The 25,902-nt window shown below is 45.0% G+C and overlaps 4 protein-coding genes across 5 annotated transcripts in view; 3 read left to right on the top strand and 1 right to left on the bottom strand.

Moving 5' to 3' along the window:
• Positions 1–4,435: 4,435 nt before the first annotated feature.
• On the top strand, positions 4,436–8,327 carry LOC115768804. The gene is made up of 5 exons (XM_030713499.1): positions 4,436–4,707; positions 7,215–7,352; positions 7,762–7,885; positions 7,943–8,099; positions 8,158–8,327. Exons 1-5 carry the CDS (start codon positions 4,549–4,551, stop codon positions 8,318–8,320), a joined length of 741 nt encoding a protein of 246 aa, XP_030569359.1. The 5' UTR covers positions 4,436–4,548; the 3' UTR covers positions 8,321–8,327.
• A 901-nt stretch (positions 8,328–9,228) lies between these two features.
• Positions 9,229–18,215, top strand: LOC115768808 (protein wings apart-like). Of its 2 annotated transcripts, XM_030713504.1 has the most exons (8): positions 9,229–9,278; positions 9,717–10,925; positions 12,319–15,129; positions 15,219–16,067; positions 16,134–16,309; positions 16,383–16,471; positions 16,943–17,133; positions 17,213–18,215. In XM_030713504.1, the coding sequence occupies exons 2-8, from the start codon at positions 9,864–9,866 to the stop codon at positions 17,609–17,611; spliced, it is 5,577 nt and encodes a 1,858-aa protein (XP_030569364.1). In that variant the 5' UTR covers positions 9,229–9,278; positions 9,717–9,863; the 3' UTR covers positions 17,612–18,215. The 2 variants fall into 2 exon arrangements, with proteins under 2 accessions (XP_030569364.1, XP_030569365.1); XM_030713505.1 differs by lacking the exon at positions 9,229–9,278 and having other exon boundaries at positions 9,711–10,925.
• A 1,053-nt stretch (positions 18,216–19,268) lies between these two features.
• LOC115768794 (centrosomal protein of 162 kDa) overlaps positions 19,269–25,902 on the top strand; it is a 30,186-nt gene continuing 23,552 nt past the window's right edge. Inside the window, exon 1 of the mRNA XM_030713490.1 lies at positions 19,269–20,179. Within this exon, the coding sequence (XP_030569350.1) occupies positions 19,427–20,179 (753 nt within the window). The 5' untranslated portion in view covers positions 19,269–19,426. The remainder of the gene's footprint in view (positions 20,180–25,902) is intronic.
• Positions 20,810–25,894, bottom strand: LOC115768795 (carboxypeptidase B-like). The gene is made up of 4 exons (XM_030713491.1): positions 25,859–25,894; positions 22,311–22,755; positions 22,092–22,251; positions 20,810–21,706 (listed from the first exon to the last, which is right to left on the bottom strand). The coding sequence occupies exons 2-4, from the start codon at positions 22,711–22,713 to the stop codon at positions 20,944–20,946; spliced, it is 1,326 nt and encodes a 441-aa protein (XP_030569351.1). The 5' UTR covers positions 22,714–22,755; positions 25,859–25,894; the 3' UTR covers positions 20,810–20,943.

Consider the following 25,902-nt stretch of genomic DNA (forward strand, 5'->3'; position numbering starts at 1 on the left):
ACATCTTGATGTATGGTCGGAACAGTTTCTACTAGCTTATATGCACATATTGATGTATGGCTTTAAAAGTTTGTAGGCAGTCATTCATACATACATCAAGATGTATGCACAAGTGAAGCTTAAGAACTTTGTGCAGCTTTTCAGACAGTCTTCTTTAGATTTTAACTGTCGACTTGTTGTCGTACATCTGGATGTACGACCACTTATAAGTACAAATATAGATACTTTAAAGTAAATTAAAGTTGGATCCATCAAGCCACGTTCATCCATCACTTGATCATATGGAAACGAATAATCCGTAAGACCTTTAAGATCAATCAGGGGAAATATATTTCCCTAAAAATATTTACTTGGAAATATTCGATTGATATATGTTTATAGATTGACTAAACTAAGCGTTACATCTGATAAATGTGAATTGCAAAATTGGTATCTGGGTACTCGAATACCCCACACAGCTTACTTATTTTCACTTTTTCAATATAGACATCCGCATGCCCAGCAAATCGAGAAAACGAATTGCAACCACAATGATGATTATTCAAGCAACAATTGTTGTATGCATTGAGAAGCACTTCCAGTTTGGCATTCTTCATCAGTTCAATTGAGCCAAACAAAACTTAATGGGATATGGACACACACACAAACACACACACACACGCACACACTTTCTGGCCATGTGCAGCCTAACGACACTTGGCTTTGCGTTTGCCGCCTGCCAGCCAAAAGAAAAGAGCATCAATCAATTGCAAATAGAAAACAAAATCTTCCAATCAGACGAATTGATCATTGAATTGCGCTTGGGAGCCCGAGATGCTGTGGAGGTGGGGCGGGGTGAGGCGGGCATGCAACGTACAAAACTGCGCTTGCGGGTGGCCCCACCTGCCGGCCAGAGGCTGTAACTGTGTCTGTCTGTGCGCATGCGCGCGCGCGTGCGTGCGTGTGTGTATGTCTGTGTGTGTGTGTCTGTGGCTTGGGTTCGGATTTTGTTTTGGGTTTGGTGTTAGGAACGTGGCCTGGCCAAGAGAAGAAAGTGTTAAGTCCAATTCCAAATATTCGCTGGTGAAATTTAAATCATTTTCAAATTTAATTACCGACAAATAAACGTTTGGCATTCCAGACGAGGCGCTGCCACCTGCCTTGTCACCTGTGGCTGCTGCTGCTGCTGCTACTGGGCGTGGCATTTCAGGCATTCAAGTGTAGCATCTCAGCATCAACATCATCATCATCATCATCATCATCTGGCAGCAACAGAGCAACATCATCATGAGCATTGGCTTATTCTACGAATACGCACAACTTTTTCTCTTTTATTTGTGCAGTCTCTTGTCTTCTTCTTGTTGTTGTTGTTGTTGTTGTTGTTGTAATTGCAGTCTTGGCATGTCCAAAAAATGTTAATGGCCAGCACGGTGCTTCATTGAGAAATCGGGAGCACAGCGCACAGTGGTCAACGGCACGCGGACATTGCATTTATTTAAATCAATTGCGACATTCGAAATGCTCCGACTTACTATACTATATATAATTGAACTCTAGATAGATATTTTCGTAGGACTTTCTCTATCAAATTGAGTTTAACAATTCACAATCATATGTATTTATATTTAGAGTGTTAGGCACATGCTCGCTAGCTAGCTGTCAAAGTTCATGTTACTTTGACAAGCAGTTAAATTGCAATTTCGTTTTCACTCTGCGCAATTTACATCGCGCCGAGTTGGCAGCACCGCATTGACAGGCTGGCAGGGCGATTGAAGGAAATTGTTTAATTCACAATTGAGTGTCAAGTGCTTGATGCTGCCAGATGTGCCTTGCCTAGCCAGGTGGCAACGCTTAACAGCACGGTAAATCTTAAGCGTTTCAACTGAAGTATTTAAGTGTGAACATATACAATACATAAGTATATTTATTCTTATTTTTTCTTATACTTAATGAATGAACACATTTGAACAATTCACTTCAATTTTTGCGCAGTGCATTGCTCATTTGTTGACAAAATATGATCTACAGATTGTAGACAGTCTGCGAGTGTCACCCACTCCTTTGCCCCACCCGGCTGCGTCTCCGTTGGCACTGGCACACTTCAGGCATTTGCAAAGTGCAACTGCAACAATGTTGCACGCATTGTGATTTGAGCCAGTGGCAGCTACCATTACGAGTCTCGATATGGGTTGGCTGGCGGCCGTCTACGCCCTTGGCGCATGCGCAAATTGCAAGTCATTATACCCTGTGCCCGAAAACGATGGGGTAACATCTACCGTTGCCAATGTTTGTCACAGACAAAAGAGGCAGGCCAACTTCCTTTTGCATATATTTTATTTATTAAATACTCTTATCACTTATTATGAATATGCTTTCGTATCCTATAACTAATACATATGTAGTTAAAAAATAAACTTATTATCATATATTTGTTCAACCATGCATGTAGGCATGAGCATACAGGGCATTTGCTAGTCGAGCACTCTCGACTGCAGCATTCATTTGACTTGTTTTCATTCATCTTCAGCGCACAGACATATGTAAGTACGCACGCGTGTGTGTGTGTGTGTGCGTGTGCCTGTGTGTGTGCTTGTGTGCGATCAGGAGACATTTCTCGTTGGTCGTTTTCTCGCCTTTTTCGCGCTGGCCGCTCTTTTCTTTTCTTTTCTTTTTTCTTTCTTTCATTTTGGCGCACATAAAAAAGCGGCTTTTCGTTTAAGTGCGTCGCGCCTGGATGAGACGTCTGTCCGTTTGGCCGACGACTGCGTCTCCGTCTGCGTCTGCGTCTGCAGAGAGATGACCGCTAAAGCCGGAACTGGCCATGGCCATGGCCAAGCGATGCAGTCGCCGTCGCGCCGCAGCGGCAGCACGTCGAAAGTTGAGCCGTTTTTGGGCTGGCCAACTGCCTGACTGACTGCCCGACAGACGGACTGACTGACCAACTGAGCAAACCAGACAGAGACGCGGACGCAAGCGCTGGCGGAAGAAGGAAAGTGAAGACGCTGCGCGCAGACGCAGACGTTGCGCAGTCAGCTTCGACGTCCGCGTTGACGCCCCACCTGCAGGCAGAACCCGAACGCGGCGGCGCTGAGGATGTCAACTGTGGATTGGGCTGTGGATGCTGAATGTGTATATGAATGTGGATGTAGATGTGCATGTGGATGCTGTGAATGTGGATGTCGAATGTCGCGATGGCTGCGTGAAAATGCCGCCCAACGAGTTTCGCAATAAAGAGAAAGTGTCCAAAGGCTGTTCTCGCGATCGTAAAGAATAAATTTGTGTTTCCTGTTTGCTGCATACCTTTTTCAACAGTCTCACCAAGAAAAACAAAAAACCGATTTCATCTTTATCATCGAATCCCCCCCCCCCCCCCCCCCCAACCCACACCTCCTCCACTCGTTAACTCGCGAGGGCCAACAAGTGCCGCGAGAAAGTTATTTATGTATATGTATGTGTGCTTGTGCAGCCTGTTGCCAGGGTCTTGAGACAACGTCAAAGGGAACGGACTGAGATCAATGCGCTCAGGCGACAACCTCAAGTGAAAACCGCATAAATTGGCAAAAGGCAACAAAAAATAAAAACTAAACTCAAAATGTGCTTAAGACGCAACTCGCCAAAACTCGAAATGCAGCCAAAAATACGAAAATACGAATCCAAAGGGCACAGTGGCACAGTGGTGCCAGCGCCATGAAAACGGCACAAATATTAATTACTCAACACACACACACACACACACACATATGGGCAGGCATGTATGTGTGTGTATGCGGCTGGAAATGATAAGATTGAGAGCGACGGCATTTGCTGGATGCCTACACGCATTCCAATATCAATATTCCATTAAAAAAATATGACGCATTGCCACACCACGACACACACACACAGACACACACACACACGCATGCACATGCGCCTATTGTTGTCAGTGTATGCGCCACTGTTTCCAACTGATTCGCAATGTACCGCTAGATCACTAAATCAGTGCAGGCCCAGTGCATAGCTATAGCCAAAGTACCTAGCCAGAAACAAGCTGCATGTTCTGAAAAATGAATTATTCAAGCTAAATTGTTATTGACTGTAACGTGACAAAACAACAACAAATGAATTTAACAGCAAAGTTAATTTTGTTCAGCTAGAACAGAGTTAAGCGCGAGTTAATGCAATTTTGGGCCGCTGAAGCTAGCTATAAAATAGCTAAACTGCCAACACTAGCCGATGTATGCATGTGTATGTGTGCGCGTTTTATTTTCAGCTACGATAATGAACAAGCCACAGCGACAAAAACAACGCGCAACATTTTAATAAAAATCTACATGAACACTGTGTAATACGCATGCATACACATATGTATGTAACTGTATTTATATACTTAGTATATGGCGCCTTATCCGCCAAGAATGGATCCGCTGCGCGGCATCCGTTCGAAACGGCATCGCAGTGCCCCAGCCACAACGCAGCGGACAGCGCGCGCGTCTCAAGCCCCAACGCTCAATTTGCGGATAAGCAAAACAAAAACAAACATATCCTTATCCAAGTGCCAATTGTCAGCGCAACGTTATCCGCTGCAGCATGTTGCTCGCGCAGAGGGCAGCTCAGGTGCTGCCGCTGCTTCTGCTGCCGCTGCTGCTCGACCTGACGGAGCTGCCCAGCGCCACGGCCTGGATGAAGTTCAACAGTTACACGGCGCTCGGCCGGAAGCGCACGGATCTGCGCAAGAAATGTCCAAATGTGAGTAGAAGCGAAATGGGCCTTAGCTTGGATAGCTCGGATAAGCTGTATAGAGCGGATAAGCTGGCTAAATTGGTTGGCGGATAAAGTCATTGGAAATCTGTTGACATTTTTACAGTGCAGCCATGGAATTATAAAATATTTCCCACATTCCAGTACTCGAGACACAAAGAAGACAACAAAATTCTTTTTGTCGTACAGTGAAAGTTCTCTTGAGAAGACACCTACGAGTCCACAATTTGCTGTACTTAGGGAGAAGTCCAGTGCACTGAAAAAAGTTTCTGCCAATTTTTGTAGAAATTGTAAAAGCCATACAAAAATTTAAATCGATATTTATCGATGTCACAATAGCATGCAAAGTTATCGATAAAACTTTGATCTTGATGCAAGTAGAGTATAGCGAGATTTTTCTCAGTGTACACAAAACATTTGCATGCCCGTGTGTGCGTGTGTGTGTGTGTGTGTGTGTCTGTGTGTGTGTCTGTGTGTGTGCTCTCTCATCAATATGCGAGTCAGTCAGGCTCTCATTCAGAATGTGTCTGGGGGCAAAGAAATGGGCGCACACTGATGCCAAAATCAATCACACTTTCTAAGTGCCCGACGTCCGTGTGTCGCAGTCGCTGCCGCTGTCGCCGTCGCCGTCGCAGTCGCTGTTTCCAGCGGCGTCGGCGTCGGTGTCGCCATCGGCATGGCCGCAACGTTGACAGGCGCTCAAGTGCAGCGGATTTTGTAGTATATACCCTGTACCCGTGACAAAATAGATAAAACAGGGTATACTCCAGCTGTGCAAGCGTATGTAACAGGCAGTAGACATTGTATATATAGATATAAATATAGATATAGATATAGATATAGATATAGATATAGATATAGATATAGATATAGATATAGATATAGATATAGATATAGATATAGATATAGATATAGATATAGATATAGATATAGATATAGATATAGATATAGATATAGATATAGATATAGATATAGATATAGATATAGATATAGATATAGATATAGATATAGATCTAGATATAGTATAGATATAGATATAGATATAGATATAGATATATAGATATAGATATAGATATAAGATATAGATATAGATAGATAGATATAGATATAGATATAGATATAGATAGATATAGATATAGATAGATATAGATATAGATATAGATATAGATATAGATATAGATATAGATATAGATATAGATATAGATATAGATATAGATATAGATATAGATATAGATATAGATATAGATATAGATATAGATATATATATATAGATATAGATATAGATATAGATATAGATATAGATATAGATATAGATATAGATATAGATATAGATATAGATATAGATATAGATATAGATATAGATATAGATATAGATATAGATATAGATATAGATCTAGATATAGATATAGATATAGATATAGATATAGATATAGATATAGATATAGATATAGATATAGATATAGATATAGATATAGATATAGATATAGATATAGATATAGATATAGATATAGATATAGATATAGATATAGATATAGATATAGATATAGATATAGATGAACTGTTTGCCCAGACTGATTGCTTGATCGGTGATGAAGAGCTAGGTGCTGAATTCCACCCGCCAGCGTGGAAAATTGGTGAATATTTCTTCTCAAATTCACAGATCTTGAAAACTCACAATACGCTTCGCCTGGCTGGCAATCGGAGGTCGAAGCCCATTTACATATTCAAATCAATCAAAAGATTTCGAATTTGCAATTTTATTTTTCTTCCATAAAATCGATAAATATCGATTTGCAAGCGCCGCACTTTGGGCATATCTCCATATCTCCAATTGAAATATCAATTTTAGATAAATAAACAATCTTCATACCTTCTTCAGGGGTAAAGCATTAATATTTATTCAACTAAATATATATATATATATATATATCCGCTTTGCCCTCAAAATGAAAAAGATTCGTGCCAATCTAGAAATCCGATAAGAATCGGAGCAGAATCCAGTTAGTTGTGGAGGAATACTTTTTTCTGATAGGAATCTGGAAATGGAATTTGGAGAAATATGTGTAAATTGATGTTACGGCAACTCGTTGCTGTGCATAGGGTATCTGGCAGTCGAACAGACCCGACTGTGGCACGCTTACACTTGTTTCTGTGTTTGTAGTTTGTTTTTACTCATTTTTTTTCCATTTTTTTAATTTTTATTTTGTGGCAGTTGCAAGACGCACAGCCAAAAGCGAGAAACAAATTGAACAAATGCACAAAGTGACATGCAACTAGATTTGTGTGTGCGTGCGTGTGTGTGTGTGCGTGTGTGTGTGTGTGTGCGTGTGTGTGTGGCTTAATTTCAGCTGGCACGCACATTTGCCTCAATGAAAACTTTGCTGTTGTTATTCTGATTTATTTATGTGTTTACTTTCTATAAGAGACCATTCTACCAACCGCCCCCCCCCCCCTCTCCCACCACTACCGTCCCCTCTTTACCACCCTCACAACAGGTGCGCGCCATACGCAACTTTGATCTGGAGCTAATGATGGGCAATTGGCATGTGGTCCAATATTATGCCTCCACGGAGGAGCTGCCCGAATATGCGTGCATGCGCAGCAATTTTGCCTTTTCCAGCGAGGACCAGCATGTAAGTACAGCAATCTCATGATTGACTGACTGACTGATTGACTGACTGAATGATTGACGGATTGGCTATGAAGAGCTCAAGCCGTGTAGGGCTAGACTTGCCCTTGATCTATTCGAACACTTTGACAAATTCCACTCGCAAGTGTGGAAAATGAGTGAAAAAGTTTATTTTTGATCCGATTGGCTTTAAACTCTCATTTCTGAAGCTCTGTGATGCGAAACTTTGTCCTCTTCAGACTTCAAAGTTTTTTCATATTTCTACAAAAAAAAAATTCAATTGTTTCCCGTGGAAAAGTGGAAAAGCGACGGCTAAATTTTGTAGAGTGACACTTGTGCCGGGCAATGCCGGGCAATGCCGGTCAATGCCTGCTATTCTACTAGTACATACATGTTTTTCATATCCGCCTCAGATAACCATGAACTTTAGCTACATCTTTGCCGAAGATCCGCTGCGCGAGAAGCTGCAGGGCAACATCACGTGGCTGATACCGGACTTTGGCACGCCCGGCCACTGGATGCACACCGAGGACATATGTAAGCCCAGGCCTGTCTTGAGTATTAAATATATATATTATAAAATTTCACACATAGACGAGGGCATTTACAACACCTATGTGCTGGACACGGATTATAGGAACTGGGGTCTGATCATGCACTGTGCCGAGAAGAAGAAGCATCCGCGATATTTGTCCGCATTGCTGCTGTCGAGGCAGCCCACGCTGGGCGATAATGTGATTACATTTTTGAGGTGAGTCGCACAACAACTCAAATGCATATGTCAAACGTTAATTTGAGCGTTTTATTAGAGAGAAATTGCCACGCTATGATATTGACTTGTCGTTCATGTTTGCCATTAATCAAACTTTGTGCGAGCATCTGATGGAGTCGAGCAAAGATGATCCGCTGGCGTATATTGTGAATGGACAGCAGAGCGTTACAGATAGCATTAAGCTGATCAATAAACCATAATTAAATAATCATAATAAACGTATGCAATTCAAATCTACCTTTAAATTGGGCGCTTACTTGAAGTTGGCTGCGCTCAAACTCAATTTGACAAACGCTTAAAGTTGGCTGCGCGCAAATTGCGCACTAACCTTAAGTGGGCTGCACGCAAATTTGCGTTCACTTTAAGTTGGCAGCACAACGTACGCCAAATATGTAGCGTGAACGCAAATTGAGCAGCGCGTAACGCAAAAATGCGAAACGTAAATGGAAAAAACACAACACTGAGCGTTCGTGGCGAATGCCAAGCTGAACAACGCAAACAAAATTTGGTCACTCTAAAACGTAGTTGCGAAGAAAAAATTAAATATTTTTGTGTGTTTTTAAAGGGTTTTAATTGCTTTGACAAAACACGGCAAACCAGCATTTTTGAACGTATTCGAATTTGTGTGTTCGCAATGTGCAATAATTTCAATATACACACAAACAGTGATTTGTATGTATATAATCTGTAGCTGTTGTTGTACCTGATTCGTTGCGATTTTCGTATGCTGCTGCGTTAAAAGTGGTGGAAAATGTGTGCAACAAAAAACATGCAATTGCCACTAACTATGCACATTGGGCAGCCAGCGGCAACAGTGCGTTAGCTATTATTATTAACTTGGTGTGGTGCGGGTGCGCTTAACGTGAAAAGTAGCTAAGAAAATTCGCGCGTGCAACACAAAATTGCGCCAATAAGCGAACGACGACGACGACGACGTTTCTGTCTGTTTCTGTTTTATTGCATTCCTGCTCGCACACATACATACATACATACAGAGCAACAGAGATTTTCGAGCATACATATGCATATGTATGCTTGCATGTATATGCATACACATATACATAAACACATGCATTCACGCAATAAACGCAGCGCAACCAACAACAACAACTACAAACAACAATCAACATTGGCCGCAACACAAATGTTTTGTTTCAGGTGAGCATGCAGCAAACATGAATACAGTTTGTACAGTTTACGAAGCGTGTTTACTTCAAATATAAATAGAACAACTCAAAGTGCAACAAATAAGTTGATGTGCATTGATTTGTTACTCTTGTGTGTGTGTTTTTTTTTGTATCATTTCTGTTTCTTTTTGTTTTTGGCAATAATTAAAATGGTAAATCGTTTGCGCTCGCACACTGTGCGCGCAATTGACAATAGTGTGCGCTCGCTCGCACGCACGCAACGCTTACGGCAACTCGTTTGTTGTGTTTTGTTGTTGTTGCTTCTTGACATTTGCTGCGGGAAGCTCCGCTTGAGAGTGTTTTTTTTTTTTTATTTTATAATTTTAATATACATATGTGTATATATAGTTTGAATGTGGCATTAGTTAGTTTTGATAATAATGCTCATGTTTACCGTTTCCACTTGCAGTGTAATTGTTGCAATTGCCATCAACTGGCCACGCGCGCCAACTATCGCATAAACGAATTGTAAACAATAGAAAAATAATCGCAATAAAAGGCGAAACTCGCAGGGAAGGAAGTATTCGCATAACCGACTGGAACTCGGCCTGTCAAGATGTCGCGCTGGGGCAAGAACATTGTCGTGCCGCTGGACTCGCTCTGCAAGGAGAAGGAGAACACCAATCGGCCGACGGTGGCCCGCTCGGTCGGCACGGTGGGCAAATGGGGCAAGATGGGCTTCACCTCGACGCGCACCTATACACTATCCGCGCTGCATCCGATGGCCGCTGCGGCGGCTGCTGCTGCGGCCGCCGCCAGTCCCGCCCAGAGTCCGGCCTCTACACACGATCACGATCCGAACGATATGTCCGTGTCGGTGCCGGAGCCGCCCAAGCCCAAGAAGTTCTTCAAGTCGCGCAACGCGGCGCCGCCCGAGGTGATAGCCCAGATAATACAACAGCTGCCGCACTGTGTCGCCGCTACGTCGCCCATGCGGGATCAGGCGGCCATGACGCCCACACGGGAACCCATCAAGCTCAAGCTGGCCAAAGGCAACTCCGCTGAGCGGAAGCGTAAGTCGCCCAAGAAGAAGGCAACGGCGACGACGGCGGCGGCGGCGGCGGCAACGACGACGGCTGCCTTAACGCCAGGTGCGTTTGGCGCCGCCGAAATAGGCGATGGCTTGGCCCTGGATGCAGCCGATCAAATGGATCTGAGTAAGGGCGCATCGCCCACGGCTGAGCCCAAGGGCAAGAAGAAGAAGATCAAGGAGGAGAAGAAACTAAAGCCCGAGGCGCCGCCATCACGTATTCTGGGACGGGCCCGCAAAGCGGTCAACTACTGCGAAGTGGACGAGGACGAACGCTATCCCACGCCCATCAAGGATCTGGTGATGCCCAAAACGCGTGCGTCCGAAACAACAACAGCCGCATCCCAGGATGCTGCCACACCAGCAGCCCCAGATCCAACCACAGCCACAGCCGCAATCCCTGCAGCAGCAGCAACAGATGGCAATCCAGCGCTTCCTCCGCCAACAACGGCGCCCAGTTCAGCAGCCGTTGGCATCACAGCCGGCTCAGCTTCCACAATGGCCGCATCTACTGTGCCATCTGCATCCGCCTCATCCAGTGCTTCCCGCACGCCCGAACATCCGCCAATTGTTCTGCGCATTTCCAAAGTGAGTGTTTCGAGCTGACGAGATCACATCTCACCCGGTGCTAAGGCCACAAAGCCTACGACTTCGGGATGCCGAAGATTAAATGGCCAGAGGCAGATAAATAACAGACTAGCTGGCATTTTCCGGTCTAGATAGCAATCTTGACATCTAGAGCTATATTTATTTAAGAACCAAAAGTTGTACCTTCTTGTGAAGCTTAAAGCTGAAGGTAAACTTTTGCATGTACAACCTTTGACCTACATTTTCCATCCAAGTGGGGGTGGATTGTGCAGAGAGTTTAAAACATTTTAAAGATGCGTTTGAAGTAAATCGCATGGCCTGCAAAATATTTTCCGTTTTCCGCCAATTTTCCACAGTTGCGGGTGGAATTTGCAAATCGCGCGTTTATTAATAGAACGTCTTTAAGCTTTAAAAACTGTTATAGAAACTGTTCTATATAGAAATGAGATTTCCCTATATCCCAGCGATTTGTCCAATTGGATCTAATTGGTAAAATAGCCCAACGTTGATAAGATTTTCCTGATATACTAAGAGCATTTTCTTGGTGCTGTTAATTTAACTCAATCGCCGGCATATCGTACGTATAGTGCTCCGATCTGGAAAACTTATTTGCTAATTTGGTTAAAAAATGAGCAGAGCCTAGTTCTAGAAGTTCCAAAATATCCTGACCATTCTATATAGAAATAATTGCCTGATATTATTATACTTTCCCAAACGAGATCTGCGCATAAATTCAAGAATTTAATGTCTAGCTTTTTTTAATCAATACAAATTGATTAAAATTTTGTTTATCATAAATTCAGTATAATGTTAACTTTTGCAAGAAATGCAAAAAAAAAAGAAAATAAATTGTGCGACTTGCATTTGTGCGCAGTTGACATATTTTCATCGTCTGCTTAACCACTGTGCGCACGAGTGACGCGTTCGGCGAGAGACGATCCCTGCCTGCCTCTCGCTCGCTCTCGTACACAAACACATGCACACGCATACACACACATATATATACATATATTCACGCACCCCACAACATGTCGGCTGGAAGCGCTCTTTAAGCGCTGTGTGGGAAAGAGAAAGCGACAACAATAACAACAAGCAGCAAGCAGCGCGCAGCGCCAGTGTTAAATTACGCGCGCTTTTACATTAAACGGAGTTTTTTTTTTGTCGCTTATTTCTTTGCTTGAGTTTCTGTTTTTGTTTTTTCAACAACGTTTTCATTTGATTGCCGCCGCCGCTTAGGCCCAGTTGTTGTTTGTGTCTGTTGCGCGACAGTTGTCGCTGCCGTTAGCCAAAAGTGTTAATTGCGGCTGAGAAAATACAACGTACCCCACAAGTGCACACAGTTAGATCGAATTGTGTTATAAACAATGAAATCATTTGCCGTTTTCAATTGCAGGGCACCTCACGTTTAGTCAGCACGGACAGCGAGGAGCCGCCAAATAGTTCGCCTGCACAGCAGCATCAGCAACAGCAGCAGCCATACGAGACGCCCAGCGATGCGCTGCCCGATCAAATAGAAGCCATAGTTCCTGCAAGTACGCCAAAAATAACTGTTAAACCGCTGCGACCGCCGACAGCGGCAGAAGCTCAGGACGCAGCCGCAGCAGCTGGCAGCGAAGCGTTAACGCAGGCAGCGACGCACGCAGCGCACGCGAAAATCAACAACGACGACGACGAAGAAGAAGAGGAAAACGAGGACGAGGAGGAGGAGGAAGACGAAGAGGAAGAACCGCCTGAAATCAATTATTGCACAGTGAAAATCTCACCAGACAAACCGCCCAAGGAGCGCCTGAAGCTGATCATCAAAACGGACGTCATACGGAACGCGATCGCCAAAGCAGCCGCCGCCGCTGCAGCAAAGGCCGCTGGCGAGGAGTCGCGCAGCGAAAAGAAATCTAAAAGTAAAAAGCACAAACATTTAAAGCACGCCCAGCTAGTCGAGCAACTGCAGCCCAGTCTACCAGCAGCAGGAGGAGCAGCAGGAGCTGTTGCAGTTGCTGCTGCCCCAACTGCGTCGGTCGCCGAATTGGCCAATACGGAGTTTAAGACGCCCTCGCCGCATTTGGCGCTGAGCGAGCCGCAGCAACAGCAACAGCAGCAGCAGCCGCATCCGACGCATATACAGCCGTTGCGGGGGTCGGTTATATCGCCAACGACACGCTCCGATCACGACTTCGATTCACAGTCGTCGGTGCTGGGCAGCATCTCGTCCAAGGGCAACAGCACGCCGCAGCTGCTCGCGCAGGCGGTGCAGGAGGAGAGCTGTGTAATACGCAGCCGCGGCTCTAGTGTCATAACCAGCGATCTAGAGACCAGCCAGCACTCCTCACTGGTGGCGCCGCCCTCGGACATTGAGTCGCGCCTGGAGTCCATGATGATGACCATCGATGGCAACAATACGGGTGCAGCTGCTGCAGCAGCACCCGGCACAGTCGCTGGCTCAGCAGCTGATCTGCATAGTCGTGTGGAGCAGCCGCTGCAGCAGGACATACTCTCTGTGCTGCGCGGCGATGTGGTGCCACGTCTGAATGGCGTCGACGAGCCGGCCGCCGAGTCCAAACAGCCAAAGCGGGCGACGCGCGGACGTGCGCGCAAGTCCAATAGCAATAGCAATAGCAATGCGGAGCCGGCGCCAACGCCCACGGAGACGCGCACCAGAGCGCGCGCTAAGCCATTGGAGGCATCATCGCCCACGTCTACGTCCACGTCCATGCCCGCGGTCACGAAGCGTGCCACACGCACGCGCGGCAGCAAGAGAATGGAAACGGAAATGGAGCTGGTCGAGTCGCCCGAAAAGTGCTTGGAGGCAGCTGAGGCGCCGCCGCGACGCGGACGTGCCGCTGCGCGCGCCAACAACAACAATTTGGCCAGCAGCAATAATAACAACAACAATAACAATAACAACATCAACAAAATTGCCGCCAACTTGTCCGCCAAAGCGGAGGCCAGTCGCACCACAGACTATGGCGCAGGCAGCACAGCCGCCGGAGCCGGAACGCGTAGCTATGGACGCAAGCGGAAAAATCAGCAGGTGACGCAGCTGCTGCCACAGGGCGAAGCGGATGCCGCGACGGCGGAGCAACTGAAGCTGAAGCTCCTGGAGCAGCAGCAGCAGCAGCAGCAGGAGGCGCAGCTGAACGACGATAGCCAGCCAACGCCGGCCAAGGTGCCGCACACGGATCTGGATGTAGACCTGGACGCGGAGCCTGATCCGGGCATGGATGAGCTGTCGAATACATCGAACAGCTCCTCGTTGCAGCACGATGGCTCCTCTTCGTCGCCGCCGCCGCGTGATTACAAATTCAAGGACAAGTTCAAGCGCACGCTCACCCTGGATACGCAGGTGGCGGGCGCTGGAGCTGCTGCTGCTGCAGCTGCCGCTGCCGCTGCGGAGGCAGCAGCAACCAGCAGTGCCGCCAACACCGGCAGCGAGGAGACGCAGCGCGGCGCCGTCAAACTGGTCATCTCCAAGAAGAAGGGCAGCATCTTCAAGAGCCGGGCGCTGGTGCCCTCCGATCAGGCCGAGCAGGCGTCGGTGGCCAAGCGACATCTGTACAAGCACAGCTGGGATGCGGCACTGGAGGCCAACGGCGGCGGTACCGGCAGCGATGCCAGCAATGCCTCCGCCTCGACGACAGCGGGCGGCGGCGCCAAGGCGGACAGCCTGCTGGCCAGCAAAGTGGCCACCATCGATGCCATCTACGGGGACTTTGGTGACAGCAACTCCAACAACAATACCTGCAGCAGTTCCGCGCTGCGCGGCGAAAGTCCGGCCCTGGGCAAACTGACGCGCCAGTCCAAGCCGCAACACAGTGGGCAATCCTCGGCGGCGGCGTCAAGCGATGCCTTCGACCTTGAACTGGAACCGAGTCCGGATGAAGCTGGTCCCGGCGGCGGCGGCGGCAGCACGGCTGGAGCTGCAGCTGGCGCTGGTACTGGTGCTGGTGAGCGGACGGGTCTGCGCGTGGATCGCAAAACAAAGGAATACTATACGGTGGTGCGGAATGTGAAGACGGCGCATCAGATACAGGAGATTGGCGAGTACCAGGAGATGTATGACGATGTCGAGTACATACTGGATGCACTGCAGCCGCACAATCCACCGCCGACACGCTGCCTATCCGCCCTGCAGCTGGCCACCAAATGTATGACGCCCGCCTTTCGTATGCATGTGCGCGCCCACGGCGTCGTCACCAAGTTCTTTAAGGTGAGTGGACAGGGACGGAGACGGAGACGGAGACGGGGTGTCCTTTATCTTAAATAAATAATCGAATTATTTGCTATACAATTGCATAGGCGCTATCGGATGCCAACAAGGATCTGAGCCTGGGCCTGTGCACCTCGGCCATTATGTATATACTCTCGCAGGAGGGCCTCAACATGGATCTCGATCGGGATTCGCTCGAGCTGATGATCAATTTGCTGGAAGCCGAAGGCGTGGGCGTCGCTGCGCACACAGACCGTCCCAATTATGAGAGGAACAAGCAAAAGGTGCGCGAACTATGCGAGGAGATCAAGGCCCAGGGCAAGGGCACCCATCTGAATGTCGAGTCTATAACGGTGGGCACTTTGGCGATGGAAACGCTGCTCTCGCTAACCTCAAAGCGTGCGGGCGAATGGTTCAAAGAGGATCTACGCAAACTTGGCGGCCTGGAGCATATTATCAAGACAATATCCGATTTTTGTCAGCCGGTAATTGCCACAGCTGCCACGGACATGGCCCTGGTCGCCTGGGAGCCAGCTCTGCTTGATAATATGCAAACGGTGGCGCGCTGTTTGCGCGTCCTCGAGAATGTCACCCAGCACAATGAGGCGAATCAGCGGTATATGCTCACCTATGCCAAGGGACGGGCCGTGGATACGCTGTGCTTTCTTTACCGCCTGTGCGATCGCCAGCTGCTGCTGCATCCCTCGACAGCCGAACAGAATAGCAGCAAGGAGCATCCGGGCGTGGCGATGCGCGAACTCCTCATACCCGTCATGAAGGTGCTCATCAATCTGACGCACACGTTCAACGAGGCGCAGCCCTCGCTGGGCGCCGAGCTGCTCGGCAAGCGCAGCGATGTCATCGAGACATCATTCCATCTGCTACTGCTTGCGTCCAACTACATTCCGGATCGCTGTGTCTTCGAGTTGAGCATCCTGGTGAGTTGATCTAATTCTTATATATTCATGATATTTAACCAACATGTTTTGTGCTGACTCCGCCAGGTGCTGACCCTGCTCATCAATCTGTGCATGCACACGCCTCCCAATCGTGCCACACTGATGCAGGCCCATGCGCCGGCCGAATATGTGGCGGACAATCCCAAAACATCCGGTGATCAGGCGGTCAGTGCGGTTCAGGCGCTGCTCGAGTACTTCTACAAGTGCGAGGAGTTGGCCAGGTGCGTTACTTTCACAGCTTCATTTCGCACTTTATCAAAAATTAATTCGCTCATTTCATATTTATGTGTGCAGACTTGTGGAGAAGAACACGGACGCCTTCCTCGAGAGCAACGAGAAGAGCAAAAAGAAGCAGGAGGAGGTCGAGGAGACAGTCAACAATCGTAAGTTATAACAGATCGGGATACACACTTGGATATTTGATATTCGTTAATGCTGGAAACAAATATATAAATAGCATGCAAATCGATTCTAAAGAAAAGCCAGCCATACGCAATGAAATTCGAGTATCTTTGGCACATTCCATGACAGTGGCTGGGCAAAGGGGGTAGTCTGGCAATGAAAGCCAAGCTGAACAGTTTATTTACAAAGAACTCGCCAATAGACTTTAAATATTTACATTAGAAAAATGCAATGCAATGGACACGAGCATATAGATTTAAAATAGATTAAAATGCATCAGGAGAAGCGACATTTGATATATCTAATGTTAATTTGCATTGAAAAAACTGGCTGCAAGGCAAATCTTTGCCGGACAAACTATACTATACTATAAACTGTAGAATATAATTATAAATATAGTATACAATTGATATATATAAATATATATTTATATGGTATTTGAACAATTGCAGTTGTGCAACGCGCCAGCCATCACATGGAGCACACGCTGAAAGGCAGCTATGCGGCGATATTAATTGGTAACCTGATAACCGACAACGACCAGTATGAGACAATCGTGCGGCGGCAGCTGCGTGGCAATAGCTTTAAGGAGATCGTTGGTGTGCTGGAGAAATATCACACCTTTATGAACCTGACGTCCAGTGTGCGTAAACAATCGCTTTATATAAATATTTTCTTCTATTGAATATCGCATGGTAACATATATTTATTTGTTGCAACAGTTGGAGGCCGCATTTGTGGCGCACATGAAGTCCACCAAGAAGATAATTGACAACTTCAAGAAGCGCGACTATATCTATGAGCATGCGGATGAGGATCATACGATGCCGATGCCCCTCAATCTAGAGACGACGACGCATCATCATCATCATCTTCATCATCATCATCATCATCATCATCATGAGCCAAATGATGCAGCGGCGCACACGCTAGATGCGAATGCTTCTAGCAGCAACATAAGCATTGCAACTGGCAGCAGCAGCAGCAGCAACAACAACGCCAGCAGCAGCAGCAACAACACAGCCACCACCACCACCACCGCCAGCAGCAGCAGCAGCAGTGGCAGTGGCAGTGGCAGCAGCATGCCACGTGTCTTCAAGACCTACAGCAGTCATAGATAATCAATGCCGGACGAGCAGTAAGCCAGATCTGTGGAAGACAGCCGTCGCCGCCGCCAGTCACTGAAAGCCTGCCACCAAAATAATAATTATTTATGTTGTTTGTAATTGCTGACAATTGCAGCCTATATACATAATTATTTATTTCCTATTACGTATATGTATGTGAACACACACACACACACACCACACAATTTTATATATATATATATATATGTGTATATTTTATAATATTTTGCTGTGCTCTGCTTGGCTCTGCCTTGGGTTTTCAGCTTAGCTTCGCAATATTTAATTGTATTGTATTTAAAACAAAAAAGTGATAGCAAATGAGCATGGTCAGCGTTTTAACTACAAACACACCCGCGCACACACACATCCGCATACACACAACAACCACAACCACACAGACACACACTCAAAGATCCAAATTAAATACTGATAATCTGTACGTTATATAGTCATAAGCAATATTAGCAACTATTATTATATATTTACACACACTCACGCACACACACACAGATAATCGTTTGTACATATTGTTTATTCAACGATTTTATTCAATGCTATCTAGCTTTTATTTAATGTTTCTATGCTCTATTACTATTTTAATTATAATTAAAAATTCTTTTTTTTTTTTTTTAACTATATATATATGTATTTATAAGCACACACACACACATACTTGTACATGTATAAAGTAGAAGATGTAATGTTTTGCAAACAAAAACAAACCAGAAAAAAAATATAGTTATTTTAAGCGAGAAAAAACTCTATCCATAATTAAAAATGTATGTATGTGTATGTTTAAATGAAAAATGTCATATTTAGGCTTACAACTGAGATATAAACCAGAGAGAGATATAAAAACAAAACAAAAAAAAAAACTCAATTTCGGGAACAAAATATATGTATTTATTTTTTTGTTTTAAAATTGTCGATAATGTGAAAAACAAAAAACAACTATATATAAGGAAACCCTACACACTACATATAATAATTGTTCTTGCAGTAAACAAAAAAAATATATATATATAAAAAAAAATTCAAAAGAAATGAATTTATGTTGTATTTCAATAAGGCACTACTTGGAAATCGAAAAAAATGTTCAAATTGCATTAAAAGTTGGTTTTTTGTTTTGCAGAAAAAAAAAATAGAATGTTATGTTAATGTTTTAACAGCCAACAACATTTGCTCTCAGCGCCAAAAAAAAAAAATATTACAAATTTGATCGTAAATCACAAGCAAACATAAAAACAATTGAGAAACAAATAAAAATGTTGCCCAATAAAATAGTTTTCCATGGAATTGAAATAAATAAAATGCCGCTAAATTGTTTCCAGCTGTCAGCTCTGTTAAGTGTGGAGCAGCGCTGTTAGCTGTGGAGCCGTAACGTGTACACGTGAATGACAAAAAGAACAGTAGTCGTAATTTATGGCAATTGTACAAACAAGACGGAAAAATGAAGCGAGATTAAAAAGTAACAAATATATATATATATATTTATATATATATGTTGTTTTATTTTGCTTTTTTTTTATATACGCATTGCTGTAAAGACTAAATTGAGTGAGACGGCGGCAACGTCGGCGGTCGGGTGCAAAATTTTCATCGAAACTGTAAATTGAAAAAAGAAAGAACCAAAATCAAAAGAACAACAACGCAAACAAACAAATAAACAAAACGCATCGCAGCGCAGGTGTGCGTGTGTGTGTGTGTGTGTGTGGGCGCCAGGCGTAGACAATAACACGCAAAAGAATAGGGATTAGAAGAAGCAGTTGAACCGGGGTGAAATCCGCAGGCAACAGCTGCAATTGGGACATGTCCAAGGTGCAGCCAATGGCGTCGGCGTCTGCGTCGGCGTCGTCGTCGCTGCGCGGACGGGCGCGCCAATTGGGCGGCGAGAGTGTGACCATAGCACATGCAGAGGCAAGCGGAGATGCGGCCAGCGTGGATCTGAACGCATTGGACTACACCAGCAGCAGCTCGATCATTGAGTTCCTGGCCAAGGAGCAGGACTGCAACCTCGAGCCAGCCGATCCGGATAGCATATTCCAGGAGGTCAATCGACTCGCCGACAGCACAGATCTTCGCTCCGTGGATGAGCTGCTGCTGGAAGCGGAGCGTCTCATTCAGCAACAGCTGCGCTTGGGTGACGGCGACGGTGACGGCGACGGCGACATCGATGCCAATGTCCAGGTGAAGACGCCCTCCACCACATCACCGCAGTCGCTGTCATCGTCACAGAACAGCATCAAGCTGAACACGCGCTTCACGCGCCGCATCGAGCATGTTACCACCGTCACCACGAGCACCACCAGGACCACCAGTCCAAGCCATGCCAAAGCCAACAACAACAACAAGTTCAAATCTGTGGGCGGCTCCTCGACGTCGGCGTCGACGCCAGCCGAGCCGTTGGGCAACTTTGTGGCGTTTGTTGAGAACCTGCCCTCGGAATCGGTCATCTCCGAGGAGTCCACGCCCAAGGATCTGCACAATCACACGCACAACGGCGACGCCTTCGCTCAGCTGCAGCTGGAACAGCTCGACAATACCGATGACGACGAGGATACGGTGAGTCTATCGATTCGCATGCCTCCTCCACAGCATTCTCCAATCGGAGACTTTTTCAGTTTGCCCATGTTCCGTTTGTCTGATTGGATTTCCTTTAGCAGCCTTTGCTGTTATCCCTTATCGTTATAGTTCCGTTCACGGTTCAGCTTTAGATTCGGTTCGTGAAACAGGTTCTCTATGCTACTGAATGTAGGTTATTTTTTTATATGAACATTTGCTTTCCTTTTTGCTAAATTAACTAGAAATTGCTGCTGCCTTGAAGGTCAGACAATATTAAGTTTATGGTCGTTCTTCTACGGGAAATATCTATTTTTCCCATAAACTACCTTAAACTGCCTAGGAACTGGACAATTGTATCATATATCCATATGAACAGTTGGTCGAAAATTGAACATTAACCCGCCGCATCGAATCCTGTTTTAATCTATTCAATTTATATACGTTAACATGATTAATGTATTAATTAATCGACTTCAATAGTCTGGTTGCAATAAGAACTGGAACTAGACGCAAACTGGTTCGGCTGCGAACCGTTTTGCAGCCCTGGTTTTGTCCCGAACCAAGCGAAATAAAAAGAACATGTATTAAATATGATTTATAGATACAAGTATATATATATATATATTTATTATTGATTTTTTGTTGTTGTTGTTATTTGTTTTTACATATGTACAATGTACATGCATACATAAATAGGCATTCACACATAGAGAAGCGCGAAGCTGCGCTCAGACACTTACACCTAGTTAGATATAGTTCCGGGATCAGCCGATGGATTGGGCAACTGTCTCGGCGACGGTCCAGCCCTCGAGGGCGGTGTCCTTGATGAACTTGGGCGGCAGGACAAAGCCGTAGGTGCCGCGATCGCGCAACTCAATGGTGTAGACGTATTTAACGCCGAGTGCGGCACGGCTCCAATCGTCGGAGCCGCCGCCGGCAATGCCGAGCACCTCGTGGGTGACGGCCGCCGTGTAGCTGCTGCCCGTCTTTTGGGCAATGCGATCGACAGCGGTGCTGGCGACGCGCTGCAGCACGCTCGAGTCCTTGACCTTGACGGCCTTGTAGGCCCACGGATAGACGACCATTTGGCCGTAGCTGTGATAGGTTAGATACGCCTCCAGATTGTATTTGCGCTTGGCCAGAAAATCGGAAACGGCCTTCGTTTCCAGCTCGGAGGCGGCTGCGCTGCCGCGATAGACATCGCTGCAGGGATCCTTTGAGGAACCGAATCCGGTCCAGCCAATATCGAAATTGCGATTCAGATCGACGCCAAAGCAATTGGTTCGTCGCGATGCCGAGCGATTCTTACGCCACAGTCGATTCGTCGTGCGGCTGTACTCGTAGCCATCCGGATTCATTACGGGCATTATGTACCAGGTGAGGCCGCGTATATGCGCCGGCTGATTCTCCCAGTTGTGCATCAGCTGGTACAGTATAAACGTAACTGTTGCCGGACTGATCCACTCACGTGCATGGATGCCGCCGTCGATCCAAACTTTTTTGAATTCGCGCGGATTTTCCGAGATGCTGCAAGGGCGACAAAAAAAAACACAGCATAGCTTTAGGCGGTGCTTGGAAATTTCTGTGCTGCTTAACAGTTGCCAAAATGTAGCATCCCTCTTAATAGCGCCCAGAATGTTATCTTAACATTTAATACAAATGTTAGCTGTCTAGCTGTGGGCTCTGTTAAGTTAACAGCTGCAAGTGTATTGCATTTGCAGCTAACAGAATGTAGCCTACTTTCGGGCGGCACAGGAAAATCAGCTTGCAGAGGAATTTGGCTATGAAATATGTGACAAACTGTAGCACAGACATCTTCGAAATCGGACCAACCTATATCTTTAATGTTTTGCTGGGAAGTGTATTCAATCTTCGGTACTCCGAAGACATTTCGTATTTTCGCTTAACATACCGCAAGACTTTCAAATCGCGTTTCTCGGCCGTCTGTCCTATGGTATAGAGGCGACATATATTCGGATACTTGGCGCGTATTTCGCGCATAAACGCATAGATGGTCTCCAGATCGTGGTAGTCCTTCCAATGCATGCCGCTGCCGCTGCGTGAGGCCTTCTCTGTTGGGGGAGACATTCAATTCGATTTGGTTAACGATTCGAATTGATTCTCTACTCACTTGAGCGTGCGCCTGGCTGGGCTTGTGTGGCCTGGATGCCTTCCAGCAGCTCCTGATCGATCAGGGACTGGACATTGTCCGACAGCACCTCGGCATCGAGGTGGTGGGCTTGCAGAAAACTGCGCGCCGCCTTTACGTGCTCCTTGCCAATGGAGACGTCCAGAAACTTGGAGTTCTCCTTCCAAATATTGCCACCAAACTTCTCCTCCAGCACCTGGCCAACGGGTATGCTCTGGAGCATGGCATCGCTCATGTTGTGAACGCGCCACAGCTGCGTCTCGTCAAAGCGCTCCGGTATCCCGTTCAGATACTCATTACCCTGAAAAGCCAGCGTGCTGTTTGTCGCACTCGCCATGCCGAGCAGCATCCCGAGCAGCATCAGCTGACCTAAACGTTGACTCATCTCTCCTTCTATCAGTTGTTAGTTGTCAGCTAGCGGCGATATCTGTGTGGAATGATAACTTATCAGCTTCCGACGAGCTGCAGCTAGCGTCTAAGTAATTAACAAACCCAATTAACCCAACTCGTCCCGCCCCGCCACGCCCCCGTTACGCTTAGTTGAGTTTCTGGGTCGCAGACTCTATTCAAATGAATACAAATAGCACTCGCCACTTAGTTTGTTAATCGAGTCACCTTTTTTTCCTTAATCCATATTCGAAACAAAAAAAAAAAAACAAATAACTCATGAAAACAGTTTAGAGCACACACGAGTTGTTAGAAGTACTATATTTACGATATGTTAAACTAATGAGGGTTTATTTTATGATTTTCTACAAATTTCCCAATTTAATGTTAACAGAAAAAGGGAAACTAAACTCGTTCATAAAACTAGTCTTGCTTATATGGAGCGCAATTGTAATTACACGAAATTAACATTCACGTATATCGTATATTGGCATGGAGTTGTATTCCAGAACTGTGCATTTACGATATTGGAAAACTAATGTGATTGGTTTTGTTTTGTGATTTTGTGAATGTTTCCAATGTATAAAATTGACAGTTGTTTGCGATCCAGCTGGATGGGATATTTTTACAAATTCACGTTTACGATATGGGAAATCGGAAAGGAACTTTGAAAACTTTCCCATTATTGATTTTAACAATTGAATTAATGCTCAATACTAAGTTGCAAAATCGTTTAACTCAGAGCTGTAAATCTCAATCTATATAATAATATATAATAATAACTGATAAATCTTATAACAGAATAGTTGTAAATCCTCGCAATATATTTTTTGTACGTCAGCGAAAACTAATTGCAAGCCAGTGTTGTAAATCGTTAAAAATGTTAATTTATGATATGAAAAACGAACGGAAATGAAGCTCTTTTTTGTATACATTGCGATGACCTAATTGTTTTTTATAGATTTTATATAATAATTTGTGCAGTCATTAAAAATTCTAAAGCTTGAGCCAAATGACGGATTGACGGATTGACTGACTGATCAACAATCTAAGCTAAGAATCTGAGCTTTCTTTTGGAAAAACGGGTGAAAATAGTTTGTGTGAAACTGGTTTGGTTTTCCCAACTTCTTGGCAAGACCTTCACAGTGTCCTCAATTCACAATCAGCCTCTTCGATTGAATAACCAAGGTCTCAGGAGTATTATTTTCAAAGCCTTAGCTCTGATATGTAGCTCATAAATATAGAGACAACATGGAGTAGTTTTCCACAGATCACAGGTTATCTATTTGCAATTTTCCCACTTTTAACAACAATTCCGAAAGGCTCTGCCATGCTGCCTAGCAACCTTATCTGTAGGGGAAATATTGTAATTCCCAATCTGACGAATTGTCAGTGGCCCGGTTCACAGTTCGAATCTTTCAGGAATCTTGGTTTTTATAGATTTCATTTTGTATTTATTTAAGTTTATTTAGTTTAATCTTACATACCCTTGCTAAACCAGAGTCTTCCTTAATGAAAGTTCTCAAACCGCCTTTTAACAAAACCGGTTCAAACCGATTTTCCCAATAATTTTTTATGGTAAACCGAGTCTTAAATCTGGGCATTTGTCCAAAAAGCTTTTCAAAAACCAAACCTTTGAACCAAAACCTGGGTTCGAGTAGTTGAAAAACGAGGTTTTCGAAAGAAACCCAAAGGCTTTACGATTTGAACCATCGACTTCTCTGCGGCCTTGCAGCCCTGTATGAAATGCCAGGACAGAGTCTAACAAAATGTTGCAATTGCATTTTTAAATACATGAAATGATGATAAATAGGCAAGTCCAAGTAATATACATATATTGTTGTTGTGGTTGATTTTGGACAACGGCTTCCTGTGTCCGTGTGTGTGTCTTGGCCTTGGCCAAGTTCAATGTTATCGGCAATTGGACACGCTGTGCTTTCTATAGCTTGGCTGCAATTGGTTTTATTTGCATATATTTTTTGTCAGTCAGTCCGTCAACTGTCGACGATCAATTCGAGACGCGCATTTGGGCTTTATGCCAAGCGCGGGAAGTGGGTGGGCTTGGATTGCGGTCTATTATGCGATACGACGATTCGAAACGCATTCGGAATGAATCCATTTGTATGCGAAAGACACTTGCGCAATCTCGAGGCAACTGAATATTGTTTTTGGCCCCTTTTTTTGCTTTTGAGATTGAATTCTAATTACGAGCGCAGTCTTTCAGAATCCAAATCCAAATCCGAAACGGAATCCAAATCCGAAACGGAATCCAAATCGGAATCTGAATCGGAATCTTAGTTTCGGTTGCGAAACTGTTGTCGCTCTTGGTTAGCACGCAATTGTGCTAATTTTCTCCCGACGACCTGTTTGGATTATCGTCTATTTGATTTGTTTAGTTTTTGTTTTTGTTTTTGTTTTTTTTTAGTGCAGAAAGCGGCCCAGAGAACTGGTTCTAAGCAAACATTTAGGTTGTTGTGCGCAGCAATGGAATCTTGTGGGGCAGAGCTATTGTGAATAGCCCGACCTTCGTTTCGATCACGTGTCCCAGATGTTATCGCCAGTTCGTGCTGTGCTCCAAAACTGGAGCGACTTAACATTTCCCTTGACGAGTCATAAATAAGTAAGAGTGCCCGACTGCGAAATACCCTGTGCACAGAATTGTTATGCCGTCATATATACTGTATACGGAATAGTCAAATTAGATCTTACAATCGTTGATATTTATCGATTTTTTGATAGGCGGGAAGAAGTTTTCCTGCAAATTTGTTATCCCTTATTCTTTTCACACCAAAAAATTATTGATTCTAATTTAGTATATGTAAATGTTTGTATATATTCAATCGGGTATCGGGTTCGGATATTGGGTATCGGGTATCGGTTATCTTCTGCCCGTTACATACATCATTATACCCATTTTTGTTAGTCCACTGTTCACTGCATACAGGGTATAGAAACTTGTCGCAGCCCGTTGCAGTTAAAAGTTTAAGCGCAATGTTAATGTTAATGTTAATGTTAATTTACATGCAAACGTTAATCATGGATGACCTCTCTCATTCAGAAACGCATCCGCATTAACGCTCTTGCATTCTCGCTCGCACGCACACACGCACACACGCACAATTCAATTCATTTATTTAGCTTACGTTTTTCGTTTCGCTGTGTTTGTTGTTGTTGTCGTTGCTGCTGC

This window comes from Drosophila novamexicana, unplaced genomic scaffold (genome assembly GCF_003285875.2).
Source record: "Drosophila novamexicana strain 15010-1031.04,08,12 unplaced genomic scaffold, DnovRS2.1 tig00002019-arrow-arrow-pilon, whole genome shotgun sequence".
Lineage (NCBI taxonomy): Eukaryota > Metazoa > Arthropoda > Insecta > Diptera > Drosophilidae > Drosophila > Drosophila novamexicana.